The 19,998-nt window shown below is 40.2% G+C and overlaps 1 protein-coding gene across 2 annotated transcripts in view; it reads left to right on the top strand.

The window, feature by feature from the left end:
• The window catches only part of LOC141805130 (poly [ADP-ribose] polymerase tankyrase-1), a 141,881-nt gene that overhangs the window by 36,865 nt on the left and 85,018 nt on the right, over positions 1 to 19,998 (top strand). The window contains exons 1-3 of one of the 2 annotated variants that reach the window (XM_074689889.1): positions 13,996 to 14,272; positions 14,504 to 14,540; positions 18,395 to 18,470. In XM_074689889.1, the coding sequence (XP_074545990.1) occupies positions 14,215 to 14,272; positions 14,504 to 14,540; positions 18,395 to 18,470 (171 nt within the window). In that variant the 5' untranslated portion in view covers positions 13,996 to 14,214. Of the gene's footprint in view, positions 1 to 13,995; positions 14,273 to 14,503; positions 14,541 to 18,394; positions 18,471 to 19,998 lie in introns of those variants that run through there. The other variant, XM_074689888.1, reaches the window with a different exon arrangement.

Genomic DNA, 19,998 nt, shown 5'->3' with positions numbered 1-19,998 from the left:
AAGAAGGGAGGGGGAGTACCCAAAACCATCATTAAAGATTAAGCCTTTTGATGTATTTTGAAGCATGTGAAGTAAGATTTAGAAAAAAGAAATGCAATTGAAGAGAACTTCATAAATCAGTTTTTAAGAAATGCTTTGGGGGCCCCTGGGAATCTTGGGGCCCCAGGCAACTGCCTGTGCTTGCCTAATTGTAGCTACGCCCCTGGATACAACACAGAAGAGTCTGCGAGTCAGAATCTGTGCTTGATTAGTCTCCCTAACAGACATGGTCGTGCCACTCTGAATTGGAATTGAATTGTAACACTGAATCTGCCTTTTGTGAATTGAAATTGAATTCTGTATTTTTGAATTTGAAGTATGAAAAGAGTTGAATTTTCATAGGTAAAATACAATTTCGGATTCAATTAAAAAAAATTCTATTTAAAAACATTAAATTCCATTACACATCATGCTTTACAAATTCAATATTTTAATTCAAATTCAGTTTCTGATGGCACAAATATAACCTTATAAAAAATCATCTTGTAATAAAAAAATATACATGATAGAGTTTATTGATGGGCAAAAACACCACAAGAGCAACATTTTTGAGAAGGTGTTCAAGAGACTCAAGGAAGTTGGTTTTACCTGTACTGTTGACCAGGTGAAGCATCACTTGAAGATCATGAAGCAGTCTATTATTAGTGGTATCTGATGTTCACTGATAATCATCGATCATGGCTCTAAACAGGAGCAGACTTCAGCTTTCAACTTGGTGTAGACTGATCTCTGATTCAAGACAGCCTGAGCAAACTTCATGCTGACACTGTAGATGCAGATTAGCTTTATCTCCAAAGTAATCAGGACAAGTGCACAGTCAGTATTTATTGTCCCCAAGCATTGATGGACTTAAGCAGAATATGATGTTTATATTTAAAGTAATTAATGGCAACACTCTAATGACCAGCATATCAATAAACAAGTCTTTCAAATCATCGTCTGCATACTACTCTCTTGCCCATCATTCCAAGCAGTGTTGGAGTAATCTTGTGATTACTGGAACTGGAACTGCCACCGATCAAATTTGTTCACTGCCAGACAGCCTTTCATTTCTTGGAATTAATTAAAGCCTCCTGCCACCCTTTGCTTCTCTTTAAGCGTGCAATGTTAAACACAAGCTGGGGGAAGGATTTGTCCCAGCTCCTGCTGTTGCTACATTACCACTATGAAACAAAACAGTTTGATGTAGTGTACTACTACAGAACATATGTGTCTCTATTAAAAATGTATTACAGCCATGCTGGATGTTGATGACAGGCAGTCAGAGAGCGCATCTTCTTGTCTTTGAGTAAAGGGAAAATAAAATCTTGTCTTTAAAGAAGGGTCTGGGGTGGGCTGGCTGTGAACATAGCAGAAAATTAGCCGGTGCGCTCACTCACAGGCCCTGGCAGAAAGCGATGTGAGATTTAAGAGTGGGAGAACAGGGGGATGTAGAGAAAGTTGATTAGTGTGTGGAGAGTAGATAGAAAGAGCTGAAGTGCAAGAGAACAAACAATGGAAAATGAAGGAAATGGATAGACCCCTCTGTTTCCTTTCATAGAGAGGAAATGAAGAGAGGTAAGAGGAGAAAAAGAGACGGAGGGTGTAGGAAGAAGAAAAGATGAGGCTGCTCAGTGGCTTGGGTGACAGAAGAACAGAGAGATGAATTGATGCGGCTTCTGGTGAATTCAAAGAAATCATCAGAGAGGGCAGCTGCGATGGGTGTATACATTAACTGCCTAATCTTGAAGACAAAGAGCTGCTGGAGCTGCTCTGAAGGCTTCGTTCCACTAATGCAGCACTACCAAAGGCAATCTGGCACCTGTGTGCACCTTTAAGACTGTGTATGTGTGATAAAGCAGTTGTGAATTCCTGAAGCTGCAAGGCCAAGTGTGCAGCTTTCCTCCCCCTTATCACTGGCATGCTCATTGATTACCTCAATGACTGCTCTTCGATTGGTCCCCAGTGATAGATGAGCCAGCCCGACCCTGTTTCTAAAACCACCTAGCAAGTGAAATAAAATGAAGTGACTGTTTTTTATTTTTCATTGTGTGCCTGAGATTGTGTATGATGCACCTCCAAGGTTCCCTCACCCCATTTAGGCCATTTGCTTGCAGCTGAAATTGCTGAGTTTTCCACACGGCTGCTCTCCTCCACCACACTGAGCCAGTTAGTGAGGACAGTTGGCCAGTCTGCCGGAGCAGGCCGACAGAATTTAGTAAATGAACTCAACTAAAATGGAGAAAAATAAGTACAAACAGTCCGTCTCATTGGATGCTTCTGGATGAAAGGTTTGAACAAGGAAAATATCCCCTGAAGCCACGCCAGGCACAAACATTTGGAAGTTTAAGAATTCAGATTCTTCTTAATTGTTGCTTTCTTTTGCCTTGCAGGTATTGTATAATGCTTTATGCTTTAAAAGTCTTTGTTAAACAAACATAATAACTTATTGAAGCTCTTTATTCAGGAAAGAACTCGTTTAACTCAGGAATTTTGAGTATCATCCTCCACAAGTTCATTAAGGAAATCACAACTGAATCATTCAAACAATGTAGATGGTTAAAATTGGAGTTATAACATATCTGTTGAATATTACAATGTGTTTTTATCATCCATCATGAGTCACTGAAGTGGGCTAGACCAGCCCGTGTAGTAATCAGACAGGCCTTAGCATGACCTCTGTTTGTGTGTCACACTCAGTTCAGCTGGAGTATAATCTAATCTTCCTCATATTGATTTCTTCAGCCAGGCTTTTTAAAGCTAGGCTTCAACAACTATGTTGTAGAAAGGAAATTTATATCTAAAGCCTCTTTTTTAAAAAAACACGTGTTTTGTCTGCAGATCCACCAGGACTTGAAAGGTTTAATGCAGACATAATAGTAATCCAAGCAGTGGCCTTAGCAGTGGCTGCTTGGATTTAACAGTCAGACATGCGGTAGATGAACAGTATGTTGAACATTTGCACTTTTCTGTTCCGTTTGGTGTATGAAATACTCAAAGATTTATTGGGGTAAAGCTAAAACTTGCTTTGTCTGTCATATAGAGCTACTGGGGGGTATGCATGAAGCTGGCTTGGCTCAAAGCCTGGCTCATTTCAGTTAGCTTTGCTAACATTAGTGAGAGTTTACAGTTTACAGTTTCATTTAGCAGACGCTTTTGTCCAAAGCGATGTACAACACAAGCAAGAATTCAGACAGGAGGAAAACCTAGTTAGTGCGACAACAGTGCTACAAGTTATTTGGCTGCAGGTGCTGCTATTAAGTGCAAGTTCAAACCACAATTGATTCCTGCAACAGTATACTTCAATCTTCAACAACATACAGTAGTAGTGCTGAAAAATCACTAAGAGCTAAGTCTTAGACCTAATGACTCATTCTACCCCTGAAGGCAAAGAGAAGAAGGGTCAGACTAAGTGCACAAGTGTTACCTGAACAGATGAGTTTTCAGACATCTCTGAAAAGTAGAAAGGGACTCTGCGGATCGTATGATGTTAGGTAATTCATTCCACCATTTAGGCACAACAGAGGAGAAGAGTCTGGCTAGAGATTCAGAGCCGCGCTGGGCCAGGAGGACCAGGAGGACCAGGCGTCTTTCACAAGCAGAGCGTAGTGGGCGAGAAGGAGTGTAGACCTGGATGAGGGATCCCAGGAAGGCAGGAGCCGTTCTTGTCAATGTTTTGTAAGCCAGAAGAAGAGTTTGAATTTGATTGGAGCTGCTACTGGAAGCCAGTGAAGCAAGATTAACAGCTGGGTGACGTGTGCTGTTTTGAGCTGGTTAAAGACCAGACATGCTGCTGCATTCTGGATAATCTGCAGAGGTTTGTACATGCAGGAAGGCCTGGTAGGAGAGAATTGCAGTAGTCGATGCGTGATATCACAAGAGTCTGTACCAGAAGCTGCGTGGCCTGTTGTGTCAGGTAGGGTCTGACCCTCCTGATGTTGTAGAGGGCATATCGACAAGACCGTAAAATTGAGGCCACATGAACCTTAAAGGTCAGCTGGTCATCAATCATGACACCCAGATTTCTGGCAGTTTCTGGGCACAAGATGATTGGAATCAAGCAGGACATTTATCTGTATTTGGGTTCCACAGAAGAGGCTTAGGGCTACCGTGGCTTGGTAGCCATGGTAAATTAGCCAGCCTGGTGCCAGGCGTCTGAGAGAAGGTCTGAGGGGCTTCTGAAAAGTGCCTTGTGAACTGCATGTCTGACATTAAATTAAACAGTAATGAATGATGTTCTTGTTCGGAAACATATACTGAGACCTTTTTAAAACAACACCGGAATAGCAGTGAATCAAGACATGTCACATACTAACTATTTACCCCCAGTGTAAGGAAGTAAGTGGGTGAGTGGGTAAAGTGCAGGGTGATGAGTCGCAGTAAGTTGTGCTCTTCACTGCGCTGTCGGTTTGATTTCACCAACAGTAACTATTTGAAAATATCTGGTTTTCTTTCTTTTGTCAACTCATAACAGAATCAAGGCACAAATTGTCCTATAAAAACAGAAGGTGACAACAGTCACAATTTCCCATAGAAATACCCTTCTTTTCCCAATCAGTTTGTATTTGTCTTGACTACGATGATCAACGGACATAATGAGCAGAGCCAGACCAGGAGTCAACAGGTTTGAGGTTTTATAGTCTAACATGAATGAAGAGAGACTTATCGATGGAGTGGGAAGAGCAGGAACTCCAGCTGTCTGTCAGTCATACAGTTTGTTGGACTGAACACACAGCAGGTGCGAGTTGACAAACACAGTCAAGTCTAGGGATGGGTAATGAATTAGATACTTTTATAGGTACCAACCGAATTCAGTCAAAAGTACCAGGTACTGATTTATGTAAAACCGAAAGGTACCGTGTTAAGGTACCTAAATGCATCGCTGTTACTGTGAGGGAGTAAGGGAAGAGAAGTAATTTTCCATGCTGAACATGAAAACAGCATTGCAAGGTTGTACATTGAAGAATAAATATGTCGAATTGAAAAGTTTTAAAATTCTAATATTAAGCAAATTGATATTTTTTGCCACATTAACACAAAAAATATCAAAAATTAGTACTATTGAGTACCGGTACCAATTGCCACGTACTGGGCATCAGTATCGAATCGTTTCAAATGTGAAAGGTACCTATCCCTGGTCAAGACAGTGCAACAGAGACACACTGCAGATGTATCTGGTGTATTTCAGATGTTACAGCCCAGCCTTTTTTAGCCAGCTCTGTTGAATACCCCCCTGGACTTTTCCTAACCAAACATGAGCAGACAATAAAAACCACTGAAGACCATTCTAACCTGTAATTTGTGTTGATCTTGGCGACTTTTGTATTTACAGTTGTTCGATGTACCTGTGCTGTCATTGTCCAAGTGAAGGACTTGTCTATTTACTATTTGTGGGGTGTTATCTAAGAGAAGTGCTGTGTGCTGTAAACTGTTTGTCTGTTTGCTTTACTGGTTTACATAGTGGTGTCAGAATTAATCTGAGTTGATTTTATGAGTTTAGAGCTCAGACACAGGAGCTTCAAGAAGAGGTGTTGTTATGTGTTACAAATACTTTTTAGAAAAAAAAAACCCACGTATCTCAAATGTGAATCCTTTGGCACACCTGGGGCTGTGGTATTGTTAGGTAACCGCCCCAGACTGCTGCAATAACAAAACAAGGTTATGAAGTAACTTGTCTATGTTCAGACTGGTCTACACTGACTACAGCATCTTCCTTCTTACCCAATCAAATCTCAGTTAACCCCCCTCAGAGGGCAGCTGTGGCTCAGGGCTGGGACCATGTGCTTTTCTCCTAATCCATTTATTTTACGATTTTTGAGGGGGCAATTCAATTTAAATCATAATTTTTCAATATTTCTGATTTTCATGATTTTTAGTTTGCTTTTTTAACACCAGACCATGTGGGAAAAGTGAATGATGACGGCATCTGCAGACTATGTCAAAGCCATATTTCCCCAAAAGTGCACATCACATGAGAGTCAGTTTTAGGGTTTATTTGGGGGATTTGACATTACATTACTGGAAAGTCAAAGAACGACATTTTGCTCTCTGCTGGACAAAAGGGGTAGTTTTTATTCCAATCCATCACCCAGCTTTCCAACAAAGACTCAATTAAAGGATTTACATCAAAATAAAAAATTCCAATTTCAAAACCTTAAAGTGATACTCCAAGATGGAACAAGTTGGGTCCTATCACAAGGTTTATGGCAGAAATTACCCCTACAGCAGTGTTTTTGTGCAGCAGAAGCCCAGAGCGCACACACCAAACACCCCCTCCCTGCTCCTCTGCCTGTTTCCTCTGCACTCAGACGGGGCCATTTTTTACTTGACCAAAAACACAAATAAACTGACTCCCACCGAAAAAATCTGATATTGGTCTGCATTCATGCTTTATTTAGAGAATTTTCAGCGCGTTACTTTCACACAAAAACACAGCTAAATAAGGCTCTTGTTCTCATCGTGTCGTAAAACGGCGCTACCTCCGCTGCAGAGCCACAGCTGGCTATGAGACGCTTGCCGCTTAGTGTATCAGTCCGCGTGCGCGGCGTGCCAGATATAAACAAACACAGGTAGTCTGCCAGGACAAAGAGACACGATGAGAACTAGAGCCTTATTTAGCGGTGTTTTTGTGTGAAAGTAACGCGCTGAAAATTCTCTAAATGAAGTGTGAATGCAGACAGATATCAGATTTTTTCGGTGGGAGTCAGTTTATTTGTGGTTTTGGTCAGGTAAAAAATGTCCCCGTCTGAGTGCAGAGGAAACCAGCAGAGGAGCAGGGAGGGGGTGTTTGGTGCGAGCGCTCTGGGCTTCTGCTGCGCTAAAACACTGCTGTAGGGGTAATTTCTGCCCTAAACCTTGTGATAGGACCCAACCTGTTCCATCCCGGAGTATCACTTTAAAACAAAAATCCTGATACTGATGTGAATCCTTTTTTTCTCCAAACCCTAAAATCTTTGCTGAACATTCTTTCTGTCTGGGTCCTGCTGTCCTCAAGCCTAAGTGGCAAAATGCTCGACCCCAGACTTTCCTTGGTGGCTGAGCAGTTAGTGAGTGAGTGGGGTTGGATAAGACTTATGGTTGCTTTCACTGCAGCCTTTGTCACCAGTGTACATTTGGTGGGACAAGGTGTTTGAGACCTGCCATGGGACAGACTGGAGTAAGCTGTGTATAAACACAGTCAAGTCACCATTCCTCTGTGGTGCACTGTAGAGCAATTGTCAAAGAGTGAAGTGTAGGTGTTGATAGTGTATAAGGTGAGCTGAGCCAGCAAAGTGCCCAAACATCCTACTTTCATAATTTCCACTCCCCTCTCCTCCATTTATCCCCCCCTCCCTCTTTTGATTGATCTCAGCACCCACTGATCCACTCACAACCTCTGCAGTTGCGACCTTGCTGAGGTTATAAGTGGATCTCTCAAGTCCTGACTCAAAGCCAGTTGTTGTATAACAGCAGATAAACTGCTTCTACAACAAATGATATTTGATTTAAACACACAGTAACCCACACATACACACAAGCAGACAGCTGGGCACTGAGGCGACTCACGGTCCAGTCAGCATCAGTCAGCATCATCTGTGCCCGTGGAGCAGCTTGGTACACACACACACACACACACACACACACACACACACACACACACGCACGCACACACACAGAGTAGGCTCAGTTCTTGCTGCATGGTCAAGTTAAATATAGGATATATTTAGTGTTGGTACAGTTTGACATTGACTCATCCTCACCTGTGCACAGCCCTGGAAACATGCATGTACTGAGAGGAAGTCATGCTTTCAAGCATACGGTAATTGGAATTCAAACAGTGATATCTGGTGTCTACTGCACTCCGCCCAGGGAGTGATACAGACACACAAACAAACGCACGCTCACACAAACACATACACCAACACACACACAGAAGCACACATTATATCATCATTCAGGAGGCAGCTAGCCTGTCCCAAGCTTTAACCTGTCCTTGTCTCTTCTGTTTGGAGTCAGCAGGATTGTTGCACACACACACCCACACACACAGAATGTACAGTCTGGCTCCATACACCTTTCCCTGTTGTGCTATATTTGGCTCTGTGTGTATGAATGTAGCTAATTTTTGATCTGAAAACAATATTTTCCATTAAATAACTGACATTTAAAGAGTTTCCTGACTTTTTAACTTACAAACATCATACAGGCAGTCATTTTCATGCCAACTCACTAGAAGCTATTCGGATTTGTCTCTCTCTTTTTTTACTTCCTTTATGCTTTTCATTTCATCCTTGTCTGTCATCATTAACATCAAGCCATCTCATCAAACCAGCCACAGTGGGGTATGGCGTGTTGATGTTGACTGACAGATCAAGTGACGTAGTTTGATTTCTTGGCCTCCTCACTTTTAGTGGTGGTAAATACAACTTTTCACCTTCATCCCGCCCCCTCTTTAAATTGAAGCGATCAACTGAGGAACAGGCAGCTGTTAACTTTATATAGTCTTATAAAGCCTTATATAGTTTCTGATGTGTAAATACATAATCTGTTTTTAAATTAAATAGGGTAATTTTTAAAAGTGTTATCAATTAACCTGCCTTTTTATGATATATTTCACTATCACTAATGTTTTGCATTCAGAATAACAGTTTACAGTTTATCACAGAATTCTTTGCCCTACCCTGTCAGGAATGAGACTTAAAGCCGTTTATGTCATTTTAATGATAAAACGTCAGTGGCCTTCTTTGGGGTAAAAAGACTGGGCTGCAACCAAGGTTAAAATAGTTTTGGATTTGTCATTATAGTTCAGTTTTAGTTAGTGTTGACATTTTTTTTCCATTACAGTTTAGTTTTAGTTAGTTTTGACATTTTTTTCCATTACAGTTTAGTTTTAATTAGTTTCAGAGTGGGCATTCTAGTTTTTAGTTTTAATTTTTGCAACAAGGCTTAGTTTTAGTTTAGTTTAGTTTTAGTTTTTACCTATTACCTATTACCTATTCATACCTTATTAACCAGGTGCAGGATTCAAAAAGGTCAGAGTAAATATTTTGTCATACTGTTTATTTTCCAGTCCAACATAGAGCTCACTGCTCAGTCAATGCTGATACTGAATTGTTGGCTGCTGCCTTAAACACAAGAAAATAATATAAACGTAATATAAAATATATAAACACAAGTTATATAAAATAATGTTAACATGAATTAAATAAAAATAATAAAAACCTAAATTATATAACACAATAAAATATGAGCTTTAATAATCAGAAACTTGGACTCTTTAACAATAAAGTCAGACTCACATGAAATTAAACTATGACAGATGCTCTGATTCATTGCTCCACTACGTTTGGTCGCAGCACAGCACACAGCCAGTCAGTGCAGTAAACAAGCACGTCCCAGTTCGTCGCTATGATGGTGCCGTACGGCCCTGACAACTGCCGAAAACTGTCGTAAAATTGGTTGGAAAAATGTGTCAGATTAATTTAAATCCTAAAGGCTATTAATATTGTCAAAAACTATAACTAAGGACATTTTGTCTTTAATTTTAGTTCCAGTTAGTTTTGTGAACACAAGATACAGTTTTAGTTTACTTATAGTTTTTGTTTTCTTTTCTAGATTTTATTAGTTTGAGTTAACTGCAATGTATTTTAAATTTTAGTTTTCCTTTGTAGTTTCGTTTTAGTTAAGTATTACAACCTTGGCTGCAACTCAAGGAGCCAACATGCAGTGATACACCAGCAAAACAATCCTAGGTTTCATTTTTTATGTCACTTTCCACAGAAGATACCTTTGAAACCCCAAAGAGAGCCCCTAAAGTTCAGCACCACAGCATGGAGAAACTCAGCTGTGGAATTTGTATCTTTGGCGACTCCTAGTGGTGGTGTCTATGACACAAAACAAAAACAACAACAACAAAAAAAACATTTAAAAAATCCCTAAAAACAAAACAAAAAAAACTTTAAAACACCAGCGTCCTCACTGTGCTGTATTTGAGCTGACCGAGGCTGATCCTTTTGTCTCCTTCAGTTGGTTCAGTGAGCAGGATTAACTGCAGACCTCATTCTGTGATTGAGCTCTTTGTTCAATTTGTTGCCTGCAACTGCTGTGATTTATGACTTAATGTTACAAATCAATTTGCCCAGAAGGGATCATTAAAAGAGTTTGAATCTTTCTGCTTAATTTTCACATTTAGTTTTGGAGATAAACACCATTTCTGGATTATATTAGTAGGTGGGTGTCTAAATTTAAACATTAATATTTAAATGTAAGATCACTCTTAATGTGCTGGAGGAGCAAACATGTTTTTAGCGAGACATAAAAAATGAAATTCTTAAGAAACAGATTTACAGAAAATGCAGTGTGATGATGTTAAATAGTTATTTTATTGTGTGTGTGAGTTTAGTTCAGCACAGTGCACCTGATTAACAGCATTTCTCAAATAACCTCTGTTAGTGTGTGTTGTTTCTGTGTGTGAGTGTGCGAGAGAGAAATTGAGGAGAAATAATTAAAACTGCTGAGTCACAATCACTCCAGCTTTCAAAGCATGAATATTATTGAAAGCAAATTGTAGCTGAGCACGTACCTCACAGTGGCAACAGTTTATTTGCAGGCCTTCATTTGCACACTGTGTGTGTCAGCAGACTCAGCTCAACATGATGATGTGGAATACGTTTTTGGTCTGGGTGTAAGTTACACTTTGATTGATTTGGGAGACGGACTCACTTTCAGACATTAGTCACAACTGAAGACGTGAAACTGGAGGAACAGTTCGGCATTGTGTTTTTTGTGTTTTCGTTCTTCTGCTCATAGAGGTTGTTATCAATCATGACTTAACCCGCTGAAGCTGTCATAAAGCATCAGGACCAGTTCAAATGGCGTCCCATTTCCCGTGAAGAAAAACAGTCTCATGTTATGTGGAGCACCTTTATGGTGATGTAACAATGATTAGCATACTCGTCATAAAATCTAACTCCTATAGCTCCATCTTGATCTCACTCAGTACTCTCTGTTCTCCCTTTGTATTCATATTTTTCTATCCCTCTGCCCCTTTTTGCCTCCCCCCTTTTCTTCTGTCGACTGTTCCGCCTTAGCCTTGCTAACACCAATTATACTGTGTCAAATCCATGCATGTCAGTTTGCAGATCCCTAATCATCCCTTCTCTCTTTCATCTGCAAATCCTTTGTTCCTCCCTCCTCCCCCTTTTCCCTTCTCTATAACCTTTCTTCTCTACGCCTCACCCCACCCCACCCCACAGCCTGCACCTTGTACACACAGCCCATCCTCCCCAATCCTCTTTCCGTTTATCTAAATTACATTTACCTCTGGCTGCCTTTGAGTTCTTTTATTTCCTTTTCCAATTTTAAACCTCTGTGTTCCTCTGAGGCCCTCTCTCAGAGATGCTGGACGCTGTTGCCTAGATTTGCTTGCAATTTTGCATACTGGTTTTCCTGTGTGAGTAAACTCTTGAGATGCTTTGCTAGGTTGGATTTGTCATAGTGTTTTCTGTAAAATTGTGTTCACCTTGATGAGATGTTGGGGAGCTAATTACTTTTCTGAACAGTGGTAAGAGTCTGTAACTTCACATCCAAAATTCTAGCCTTCAGCCTCAGTTGAACATCACATAGCTACGATTTACTTCAAAATAAAAGTCTTGATTGCATTTCCATGAGAGGCATCTTTATGAGGGAAACAGATGTCCATGAAAACCAGAATTTAACCAAACATTATATTTTGGAGCAGAAAACAATCAGATATGATGGATTTTTGGAGGGAAATCAGGCACTCAAGTTTACCTTACAAAACTACCCATCAGCTGACTCTCCGGGAAGATAATAGAGATTTTAATCCACCATACCCAATTTCAAAAAGTGATATCTTAAGGGTCAATCAAAGTGTGCATGTGAGAAGACAAACAATACAAAAAAAACTGGTTAGTGAGAGAAGATACCCTTAGGATGTATGCCAGAAGGGGTGACATGTTTTTACTTTACAGATTCTCTGTGGGACAAAAACAAAACCTAGAGATGAAAGCATCTTTTTTTTCATTGTTGTGCATCATAATTACGGATGCACCGATTTAACTGTTGTGGTTCCGATACTGATACTGATACCTGGGCATTGAGTGTCGACCAATACTGATACCATCGTTAAATGATAACCTGCATGCCCTACTGTGGGATAAGACTAATAATGTTTTAGGTAAAAGGCAAAAAATGAGAATATTACAGCGGCCCTGAGAGCTCACAGGGCTGCAACTTAAAAGAACACAAACACAACACATTAGAGAAATGCACTGCAAATACTCTACAACACAACGGAAGTGTTTCCAGAGGACACCTAAAAGTGATGCACATGTCCTGACACGCTTGTTGTTGACACACATTTTCAGTTACAGCTCTATTATAGTTCTCTTTCCATCAGTAGTGTTGGGAAATGAGGTGAAAAGTGAGTGTTTTTGATTTATAAAGTATTGTATTAGAGTATGTGTGATAGAGCTGTGACTGAAAACAACAAAGAAATCAATGTTGAGAAATGTGCATCAATTTTAAGTGTCCTGTGGAAATACTTCTGGTGTTTGCAGTGAATTTGCAGGGCGTTTTTCTAATGTGTTGTGTTGTAGTGTCTGCATTGCGCTTTTCTAATGTGTTGTGTTGTGGTGCTTTCAGCGCATTTTTCTTATGTGTTGTGTTGTGGTGTTTTGCAGCGCATTTTTCTAAAGTGTTGTGTTGCAGTGATTGTAGTGTGTTTTCCCTATGTGTTTTGTTGTGGGCCAGCATATTTTCTAGATTTTGCGCATGTGTTGTGAAACTGATGAAGATTTTTTCTTATTTATTCTTTTTTTTTTTTTGTCTTTTTGCATCTGATATTTTAAGCCCTCAGGGCCACAGAAAAATGCACAAGATATTACCTCTGATGTACAAGAAAGTGCATCAGTGGTGACATTACAAACCAAGTAGCAGAGAGCATTGGTTAAAAAAGGCAAAGAGCTGTTTGTCTGGATGGGCACCATGGATTGACCCCTTCCCACTCAGGATGGGTACCGAATTAGGTACTTTTATAGGTACCGACCAAATTCAGTCAAAAGTACCGGGTACCAATTCATGTAAAATCAAAAGGCACCATGTTTAGGTACCTAAATGCAAACTTGTGATTGTAGGGGAGTGGAAAGGTAGGTGATTTTACATACTGGACATGAACACAGCATTACAGGGTTATATATATTGAAGAATAAATATGTTAAATAAAAATAATTTACATTTTATTATTAAACAAATTAATATTTTTTTCCATCTACGCACACAAAAGTACAGAAAATTGGTACCATTGAGTACCAATTGCCAGGTACTGGGAATTGGTACCGTATTGTTTCAAATAAGAAAGGTACCCATGCCTACTTCCCACCAATGCTGATCCAGCTTTGAGGGCCACTGATACACTGATGCCTGACACCAGGATGGGTATCGGTGCATCCCTAATCATAATCATCCTTATGAGCTGTGCAAATGTAGAAAAAGACAGTCAGTTTTTAAAATGTGGAGGGTTCCCTTTAAACCTTGATAGAAAAGATACAAGCGAGACATTGAGATGGATCTTTTGGGTATGGTTTCAGTGATTTCCAGACTGATCAGCAACATTTCGAGAAAATGTAAAACACTGTTTGGTCTGATATTTGTGTGGGCAGTCTGTTTTTGGTCATCAACAGTTCATACGAGTGTCAAAAAACCGTCTCTTTTCAGGGAGGACTGCCTGACAGTGGTTTTAACACCTTCACTTAAACAGGAATCAGACAGAATGTTCAATATTACATGTTTGTGCATAGCGTCTGTTCCCCCCTCCCTGGTCTGTTTCCCAGGCAGAACAGACACATATGGGAAGGTGTGTGTGTGTGTGTGTTGATGTGACTGTAGTAGCAGGGGGGCAGGGCTGGGAGAGGGAGAGAGTCAGAGAGAGGGTGAGGGAGGAAGGGGGAGGGGTTTGTTTATTTCTGTTGTGTTTTTTTGATGGTAACTGCGCCTCCTGAGCCCACAGGAAAAAATAGCATAGAGACAGCCAGAGTGAGAGACAGATGATGGAGAAGGAGGGATGGAGAGGATGGTTAGCAAAATGAGCAGCAGCCGAGAGACGGGGGACAAACCCGGCGAAGGAGGGAGGGATGGACGGACCCACGGACGGATAGAGGCAGCGTGCTCGTCAGTCTGCCGCTCCTCGCCCAAACAATGAACGTGCTGTGGTCGCTGCCGGCAACACATCGTCACGGCAACCGGAGCCAGAGGGGTGCGCACTGAGCAAGACAGGCAGAGAAAGGGAGGAGGAGGGAGGGGGGATGGAAGGATGGAAGGAAAAAGAGATGGTGTCTTCCTTTCCACAGATAGATCCTTCCTCTGTTTGTGTTTGTGTCTTTCCATGTGTGTGTTTGTGCCCTCTGCTGGAACATGTGTGTGCGTGTGTGGTCGCTGTGTGTTTGTGGCCAGCTGTCTGACACCATGATCTTCTGTAATCATCTAGGTGAATACAAGAAGGATGAGCTGCTGGAGGCTGCGAGGTGAGTACCACACTCTGCATGCTCTTTGTTGTCATGTTGTCTCCCCCTCTCTCTGTGCCTTCTGTGCTTTCTTTCTCTTCTTTGTCACATCCTTTCATCTTTCCCCCTCTTAGTTGCTTTTCTTCTTCTTCCTAATGTACCTGTTCAGTTCTTCTTCCTCTCATTCTGTTTCCTTCATTCTTACTTTCTTTTCACCTCCCCTCCAGTTTGTTTCCTTTCCTCTTCCTCACCGCTCCTTCCTCTGCTCTCTTATTCACTCTTCTCTTGTCTGTTTCACTCTTCCTTGTCATTTCCTCTTCTCAATTTTCTTTGTTTCTCCATCATATATTTTTTTTAATCTCCATTTTCTTCTCCCCCCTTCTCTCTGAACCACTCATGTTTTCAGTTTACTGCCCTTGTTTCCTGTATTTTCCTCTCTTGTTTTTCTGCTTCCTCTCTTCCCTTTCAGCTTCTCCCTGTTCCTCATTTCCAGTCTTTTCCTCCTCTCATGTTTTTTTTTTCTCTCTTTACTTCTCCCTCCTCCTTGTGTGAGTTTTGTAAATTGTATTCTCATCTATTGTATTCTTTCTCTTCTCACCTCTTTTAACCTGATGTTGCATCCTCTCCTCTTTATCCTTTTGCCTTGTTTTCTTTCCTTTCATTATTTTCTAACTACCTTTTCTTCAAATTTCATGATTTGTTGCTCCCCCAGATACTCCTTCCAATTTGTTTTTCTTCTGCTTTATTTATCCCTTCATCAAACTGTTTATCACCTGTTCTTTTTATTCCTTTATCACCATGACACACACTCTCTAACTCACAAACAAGCAAAGCTGCACTAGACAGGTGTTTTAGATCCAGAGAGCACAAAACATGTGGGCCATGGGTGCTTTTGCTATTTCAGAGACTTGTTTTGGTTTTAGGCAATACATGTGGGCTGTGTGTGTGTGTGTGTGTGTGTGTGTGTGTGTGTGTGTGTGTGTGTGTGTGTTTTGGTCTCTTGTATGTGGAAATGGTGTACCTCTTGTTTGTGATTGTGTGTGGGTGGCTGAGTGCTCGATGCCTCAACAGCTTTCCTTGCCTTCCTTTCTATCTCTCTTAAAGCCCCCCCCCCCTTAGGCATGGGCACACAGACACACACACACACACAGACTAGGAAGCAGCTGCCCTGACATTGCAGTACCCCAGTGCATTATGGGGTCAGCAGTCTGTTTAAGTGTGAGCTGTGAACCCAGGGCAGCTGAGCCATGGACTGGAACACCACCAGTGTCATATTTCATCAGGTGTTTTTATTATTTTTTTCACTTTTTATCTTCTATTTGGTCAAATTACTCCCACATGCAGCTTATGGGATGTAGTTTTTATTTATCACAGTATTTGTGTTTGTGATCCAGGTCTCTGCAGGGTGTTTAAAAAGAAGAATAGGCAGAACTGATGACTTCATTGATCTGGGTCTTCACTTCTTTCTTTATGGTTAATCAACTGTAAATACAGGCAAATATATGCTTCAGTTGCTGAGGCTTATCATTTAAAAACTTTGTCATGTTTTTTAGCACCTTAGAAAGAACATTCTTTTAAAAACCAGTCAAAGTATGTGAAGCCTTTTGTAATGACCTGTCTCTGCACTCATTGATCACATAATGTGCTCTGATCTTCATCTGAGTCACAAAAGACTACAACTAATACCACAGACAATTATATGTTCTTATGTTTTTACTAAACACACTGTGTAAAGATTCACAGTACAGGTTGGAATGAGTTTGTGAAGAAATCTCTGGAGAATATTTGACTTCCATGGTCCAGGTGGCTACTTTAGTTTAGAATATGTTTTGGTTTACAAATTGATTCCATGTACATTTTTTCATGTAAATTGTTAACTTTTTTTATCGTTAATTTTTCAATTAAAAAAAAGTTAAACATCAGATGATCTAGAACTTTTGACCAAAAGCAAAATTTTACTAACCATAAATTGTGAACAAAATGAGATTTGATATACCACTGGTTGGGTTATGTTGCTGAGACATTGTTGAGTTACATCTGTCTTTAGCCCTGGTTCTCCTGATCTCATAGAAGTGTAGAAGTTGCAGTTGCAGTAAAAATTGAGTCTACAGTGAGTAAAAATGTGACAGAAGCAAAAATCAGCTTAAAATTCAAATCAGCTTATCTTAGGTGCAGGAATGTGTAGACTTTGTAAAGATAGAACCACAACCCCTTTTCCCTGCCTTCCTTATGCCTCAGGGTACCTAAAAGTGTGTTGTATATATTCCCACCTTATTTCTAATTTTTTTTAAATCAGAAAATCTGAAAAATTCATTTTTTTTCTCTTTTTTCCTAATGAATTACAGCTTTTAAATTTTGTTACATTACATAAAGACATCATTGAGTTACATCAGCCTATAGCCATGGTTTTCCTGAATCTTTGGAGGTGCTGCACTTCACTTCACAGAGAAAAATGAGACCACAGTGTGGTCTCATTTTTCTTTTTGATCAGTCATGCACTACAATTTTTTCATGTCCTAGAATACACATTCTTTATTTTGGGACCTTAAGCAGATATGAGATTAAAATGCAATTAATTAGATTAATTAATTACAAATCCTATTATTAATTAGATTCAATTTTTTTAATTGCCTGACAGCACTAATATTTATATATGTATATATAATATAGATAATATAGTAAGATTTATGGAGGGAAAAAATTACATATAAAGCATATTATTATTTGGTTGTAGATACTGTTGAATAACATGTACGGTAGATAACTTCAGTATCTCAGGTGTTAGCTATTTATTGTAACTGAAAATCTTTGAAGTTCAACTGAATTTAACTAGTTGTCCCTTCTATCCCTGGAAGCTGAGCCACAAACTATTCTCTGTTAGCTTAGCTTAGTTTAAGGTCTAAATACAGATACTGTGAGCCTGGTACTGTCTTTTTTACTGGAACTGATGTCAGAGAAATTTTTGTTAAGACAGCAAACAACAGTATTCTCTGAAATGCTTGACCATTCTTAAAATCCTGTGACCTTATTCATATCTTTTGATAACTAATTTGAGCTAGTTCTGCTCTTCCTGCATCTTTTAAAAAGATAAGCACTCAGACAACACCACGTGCTTTGTCTCTCAAGATGTTTCCATTGAAATCAGGACTAATTTTTGTTTGAGTAAGAGCATTTAGAGGTTGGTAGCTGAAAAGAGAGTGACAAAGAGTGTAAAGAAATAAAAATGTTAGATACTCAACCCTTGAAGTAAAGGTATAGAGAAGAGAGACCCAGATGGAAAGCACAGATAGAGAACTAAGATGTGAATAGCTCAAGGGGGTAAAGAGAGGAAAGCAAAGAGAGATCATTTGACCTCAGTTAGGGGAAGACAGAAGGTGTTAGAGGAGGGATGAAAAGTATGCTGATGTCTTTCTGAACAGAGAGTGAATGAGAAACCAAAAGAAGGAAGCAGAGACCTGACCACCATAACAGAAGCTAAAAGAGAAAAGGAGAAGTAGGGAAAATGAAGAATAAGCCTGTTCCTCCCATCCAAGAGCTTTTATTGGTCACCCAATGCCAGGGCACTGATCCTAGGAGCCAGCAAACACACACCAGCTCCCTGAATAAAAGCTGAACTTCTGTGGTTTAAATGTTGTGGATTAACATCATGATTTAGCTTCATGTAGCAAGGTTACGAGAAAAAACACTCACAACCTTTCACACCATTATTTCCCTTTTTTTTCCCCCAGCAGATAAAATTTCTCACTCTTTCCTCCAAGCTTCTTATCTCGTTCGCCCTCATTTTCTCCCCCACACTGTCTTGCAGAGGCACAGTTCTAATCCTCTGTGGTGTTGGATGCTTTCTGTCTAATGTGTTTGCATGTGTACATTTGCAGGAGTGGAAACGAGGAGAAGCTGATGGCCTTGCTTACTCCACTCAACGTCAACTGCCATGCAAGCGATGGCCGCAAGGTAAGAGCAATGCACACAAACGCATGCAGGAACAAGCTAATCATCAGTTTTTTGTGTGTGAGCCCTTCATGAAAGTTGTTTGAGCCACCAAATCTATCAAACACAGATTAAGGGGTAGAATTTATTCATCTAAATGTTTTCAACGTAAAAGTTCGAACAGTGTGCAGGAACTCTGTAGCAGGCATTAGCATCCTGTCTGAGCTGTCAGTCCCTAAAATGAACAGGAGACACGGCCTCTTCAGTGAATAACTCCATGTAGAACAACAGCAGTGAACAGGGACCATGCAAATAATATGAGCCCTTGGGAAAACTCTTTTTCTGCCCCTTATGCACCAAAACCCTGACAGCAAAAACTACACTTCAAGTGTTTGTTTTCCTTTTCTTGAGAATCAGACATTTTCCTGTTTGGTGCATTTTTCTTTGTGTTGCATTATTTCAGCAATTATTGTGGTGCATGTGTTATAGTCTCCAGATAAGATCTGAAGAGTGATATGAAAAGTCAGTGGTGGCTTGAAAGTAGGCAGGTTTAATCATTGTCACCTTACAAAGTAAATGCCATGACATCTAGAGCTGTTTTATGATAAATTCTTTCAGCATAGAAAATTTCGTGTGGCTCTAGCACTGATGCCAAGGGCTGTCTTCCCTAGAGGTGAGTTAGCTCCAGGTAATAGGTTGAGTGAAGCTCACACAGTGTTTCAGTTATTTCGACTGATCAGGTATTGAAGCTTTGTTGACCCTGAAGCCCTGACACAAACCATGCACAGTTCCATGAGGAGCCTCATCCTTCTAAAAGGACTAGTTCTCCAATGTGTCAACTTTTTTCTCATCATGTTTATTTCCAAAGCTGCAATTTAAACAAAATTTCTACCAGACATCGGTATTAACTCAAATAATCCACACATGAAAAGAAATCACAACGTTCAGGTCCATAAATAATGATTATGTGGAATTAAGTACGATAACACAGGAAAAAAAGTATTGAACACACCATGGAAAGGCTGTATACTTTGGCAAGGAAATGCACCATACCACCTGAAATCTGTCAGTAATTATTACTTGAACTTCCAATTAGTGCAAACCAACATCAGCTGGGCTAGAGCAAATTGATGGTCCTATAAAAAAGGTTGTTTCTACACCAAGCAGTTAAATACCACACACCTCATGATGGGTAAAGGCAAAGAGCTCTCTGAAGACATTCACAACCTGATTGTTGCTCAGCATCAGAATGGAACTGGTTACAGACTTATATCAAAGCACCTGAATATTCCAGTCAGCACCGTTGGGGCCATTATCCGCAACTGGAAGAAGCATCACCTTACCATCAACAGGAGCTCCTTGCAAGATTTCTGACCAGGGAGTCAGAAAGATTGTCAGAAGAGCACTCAACGAGCCAAGGACCACCCCCGAAAGTGCTCCAGAAAGACTTGGAGGCAGCAGGTACAATTGTTACAGAGAAAACAATAGGCAATGCACTCCACCGCCATGGCCTCTATGGATACTCAGCCTGTAAGACTCCATTCCTCAAGAA

This window comes from Halichoeres trimaculatus, unplaced genomic scaffold (assembly GCF_033239565.1).
Source record: "Halichoeres trimaculatus isolate MK-OKI-2021-1 unplaced genomic scaffold, fHalTri1.1 fHalTri1_scaffold_16, whole genome shotgun sequence".
In the NCBI taxonomy this organism is placed as follows: Eukaryota; Metazoa; Chordata; class Actinopteri; order Labriformes; family Labridae; genus Halichoeres; species Halichoeres trimaculatus.
Note: the sequence above shows the minus strand (reverse complement) of the source record. Positions and strands in the feature narration are given on the sequence as shown.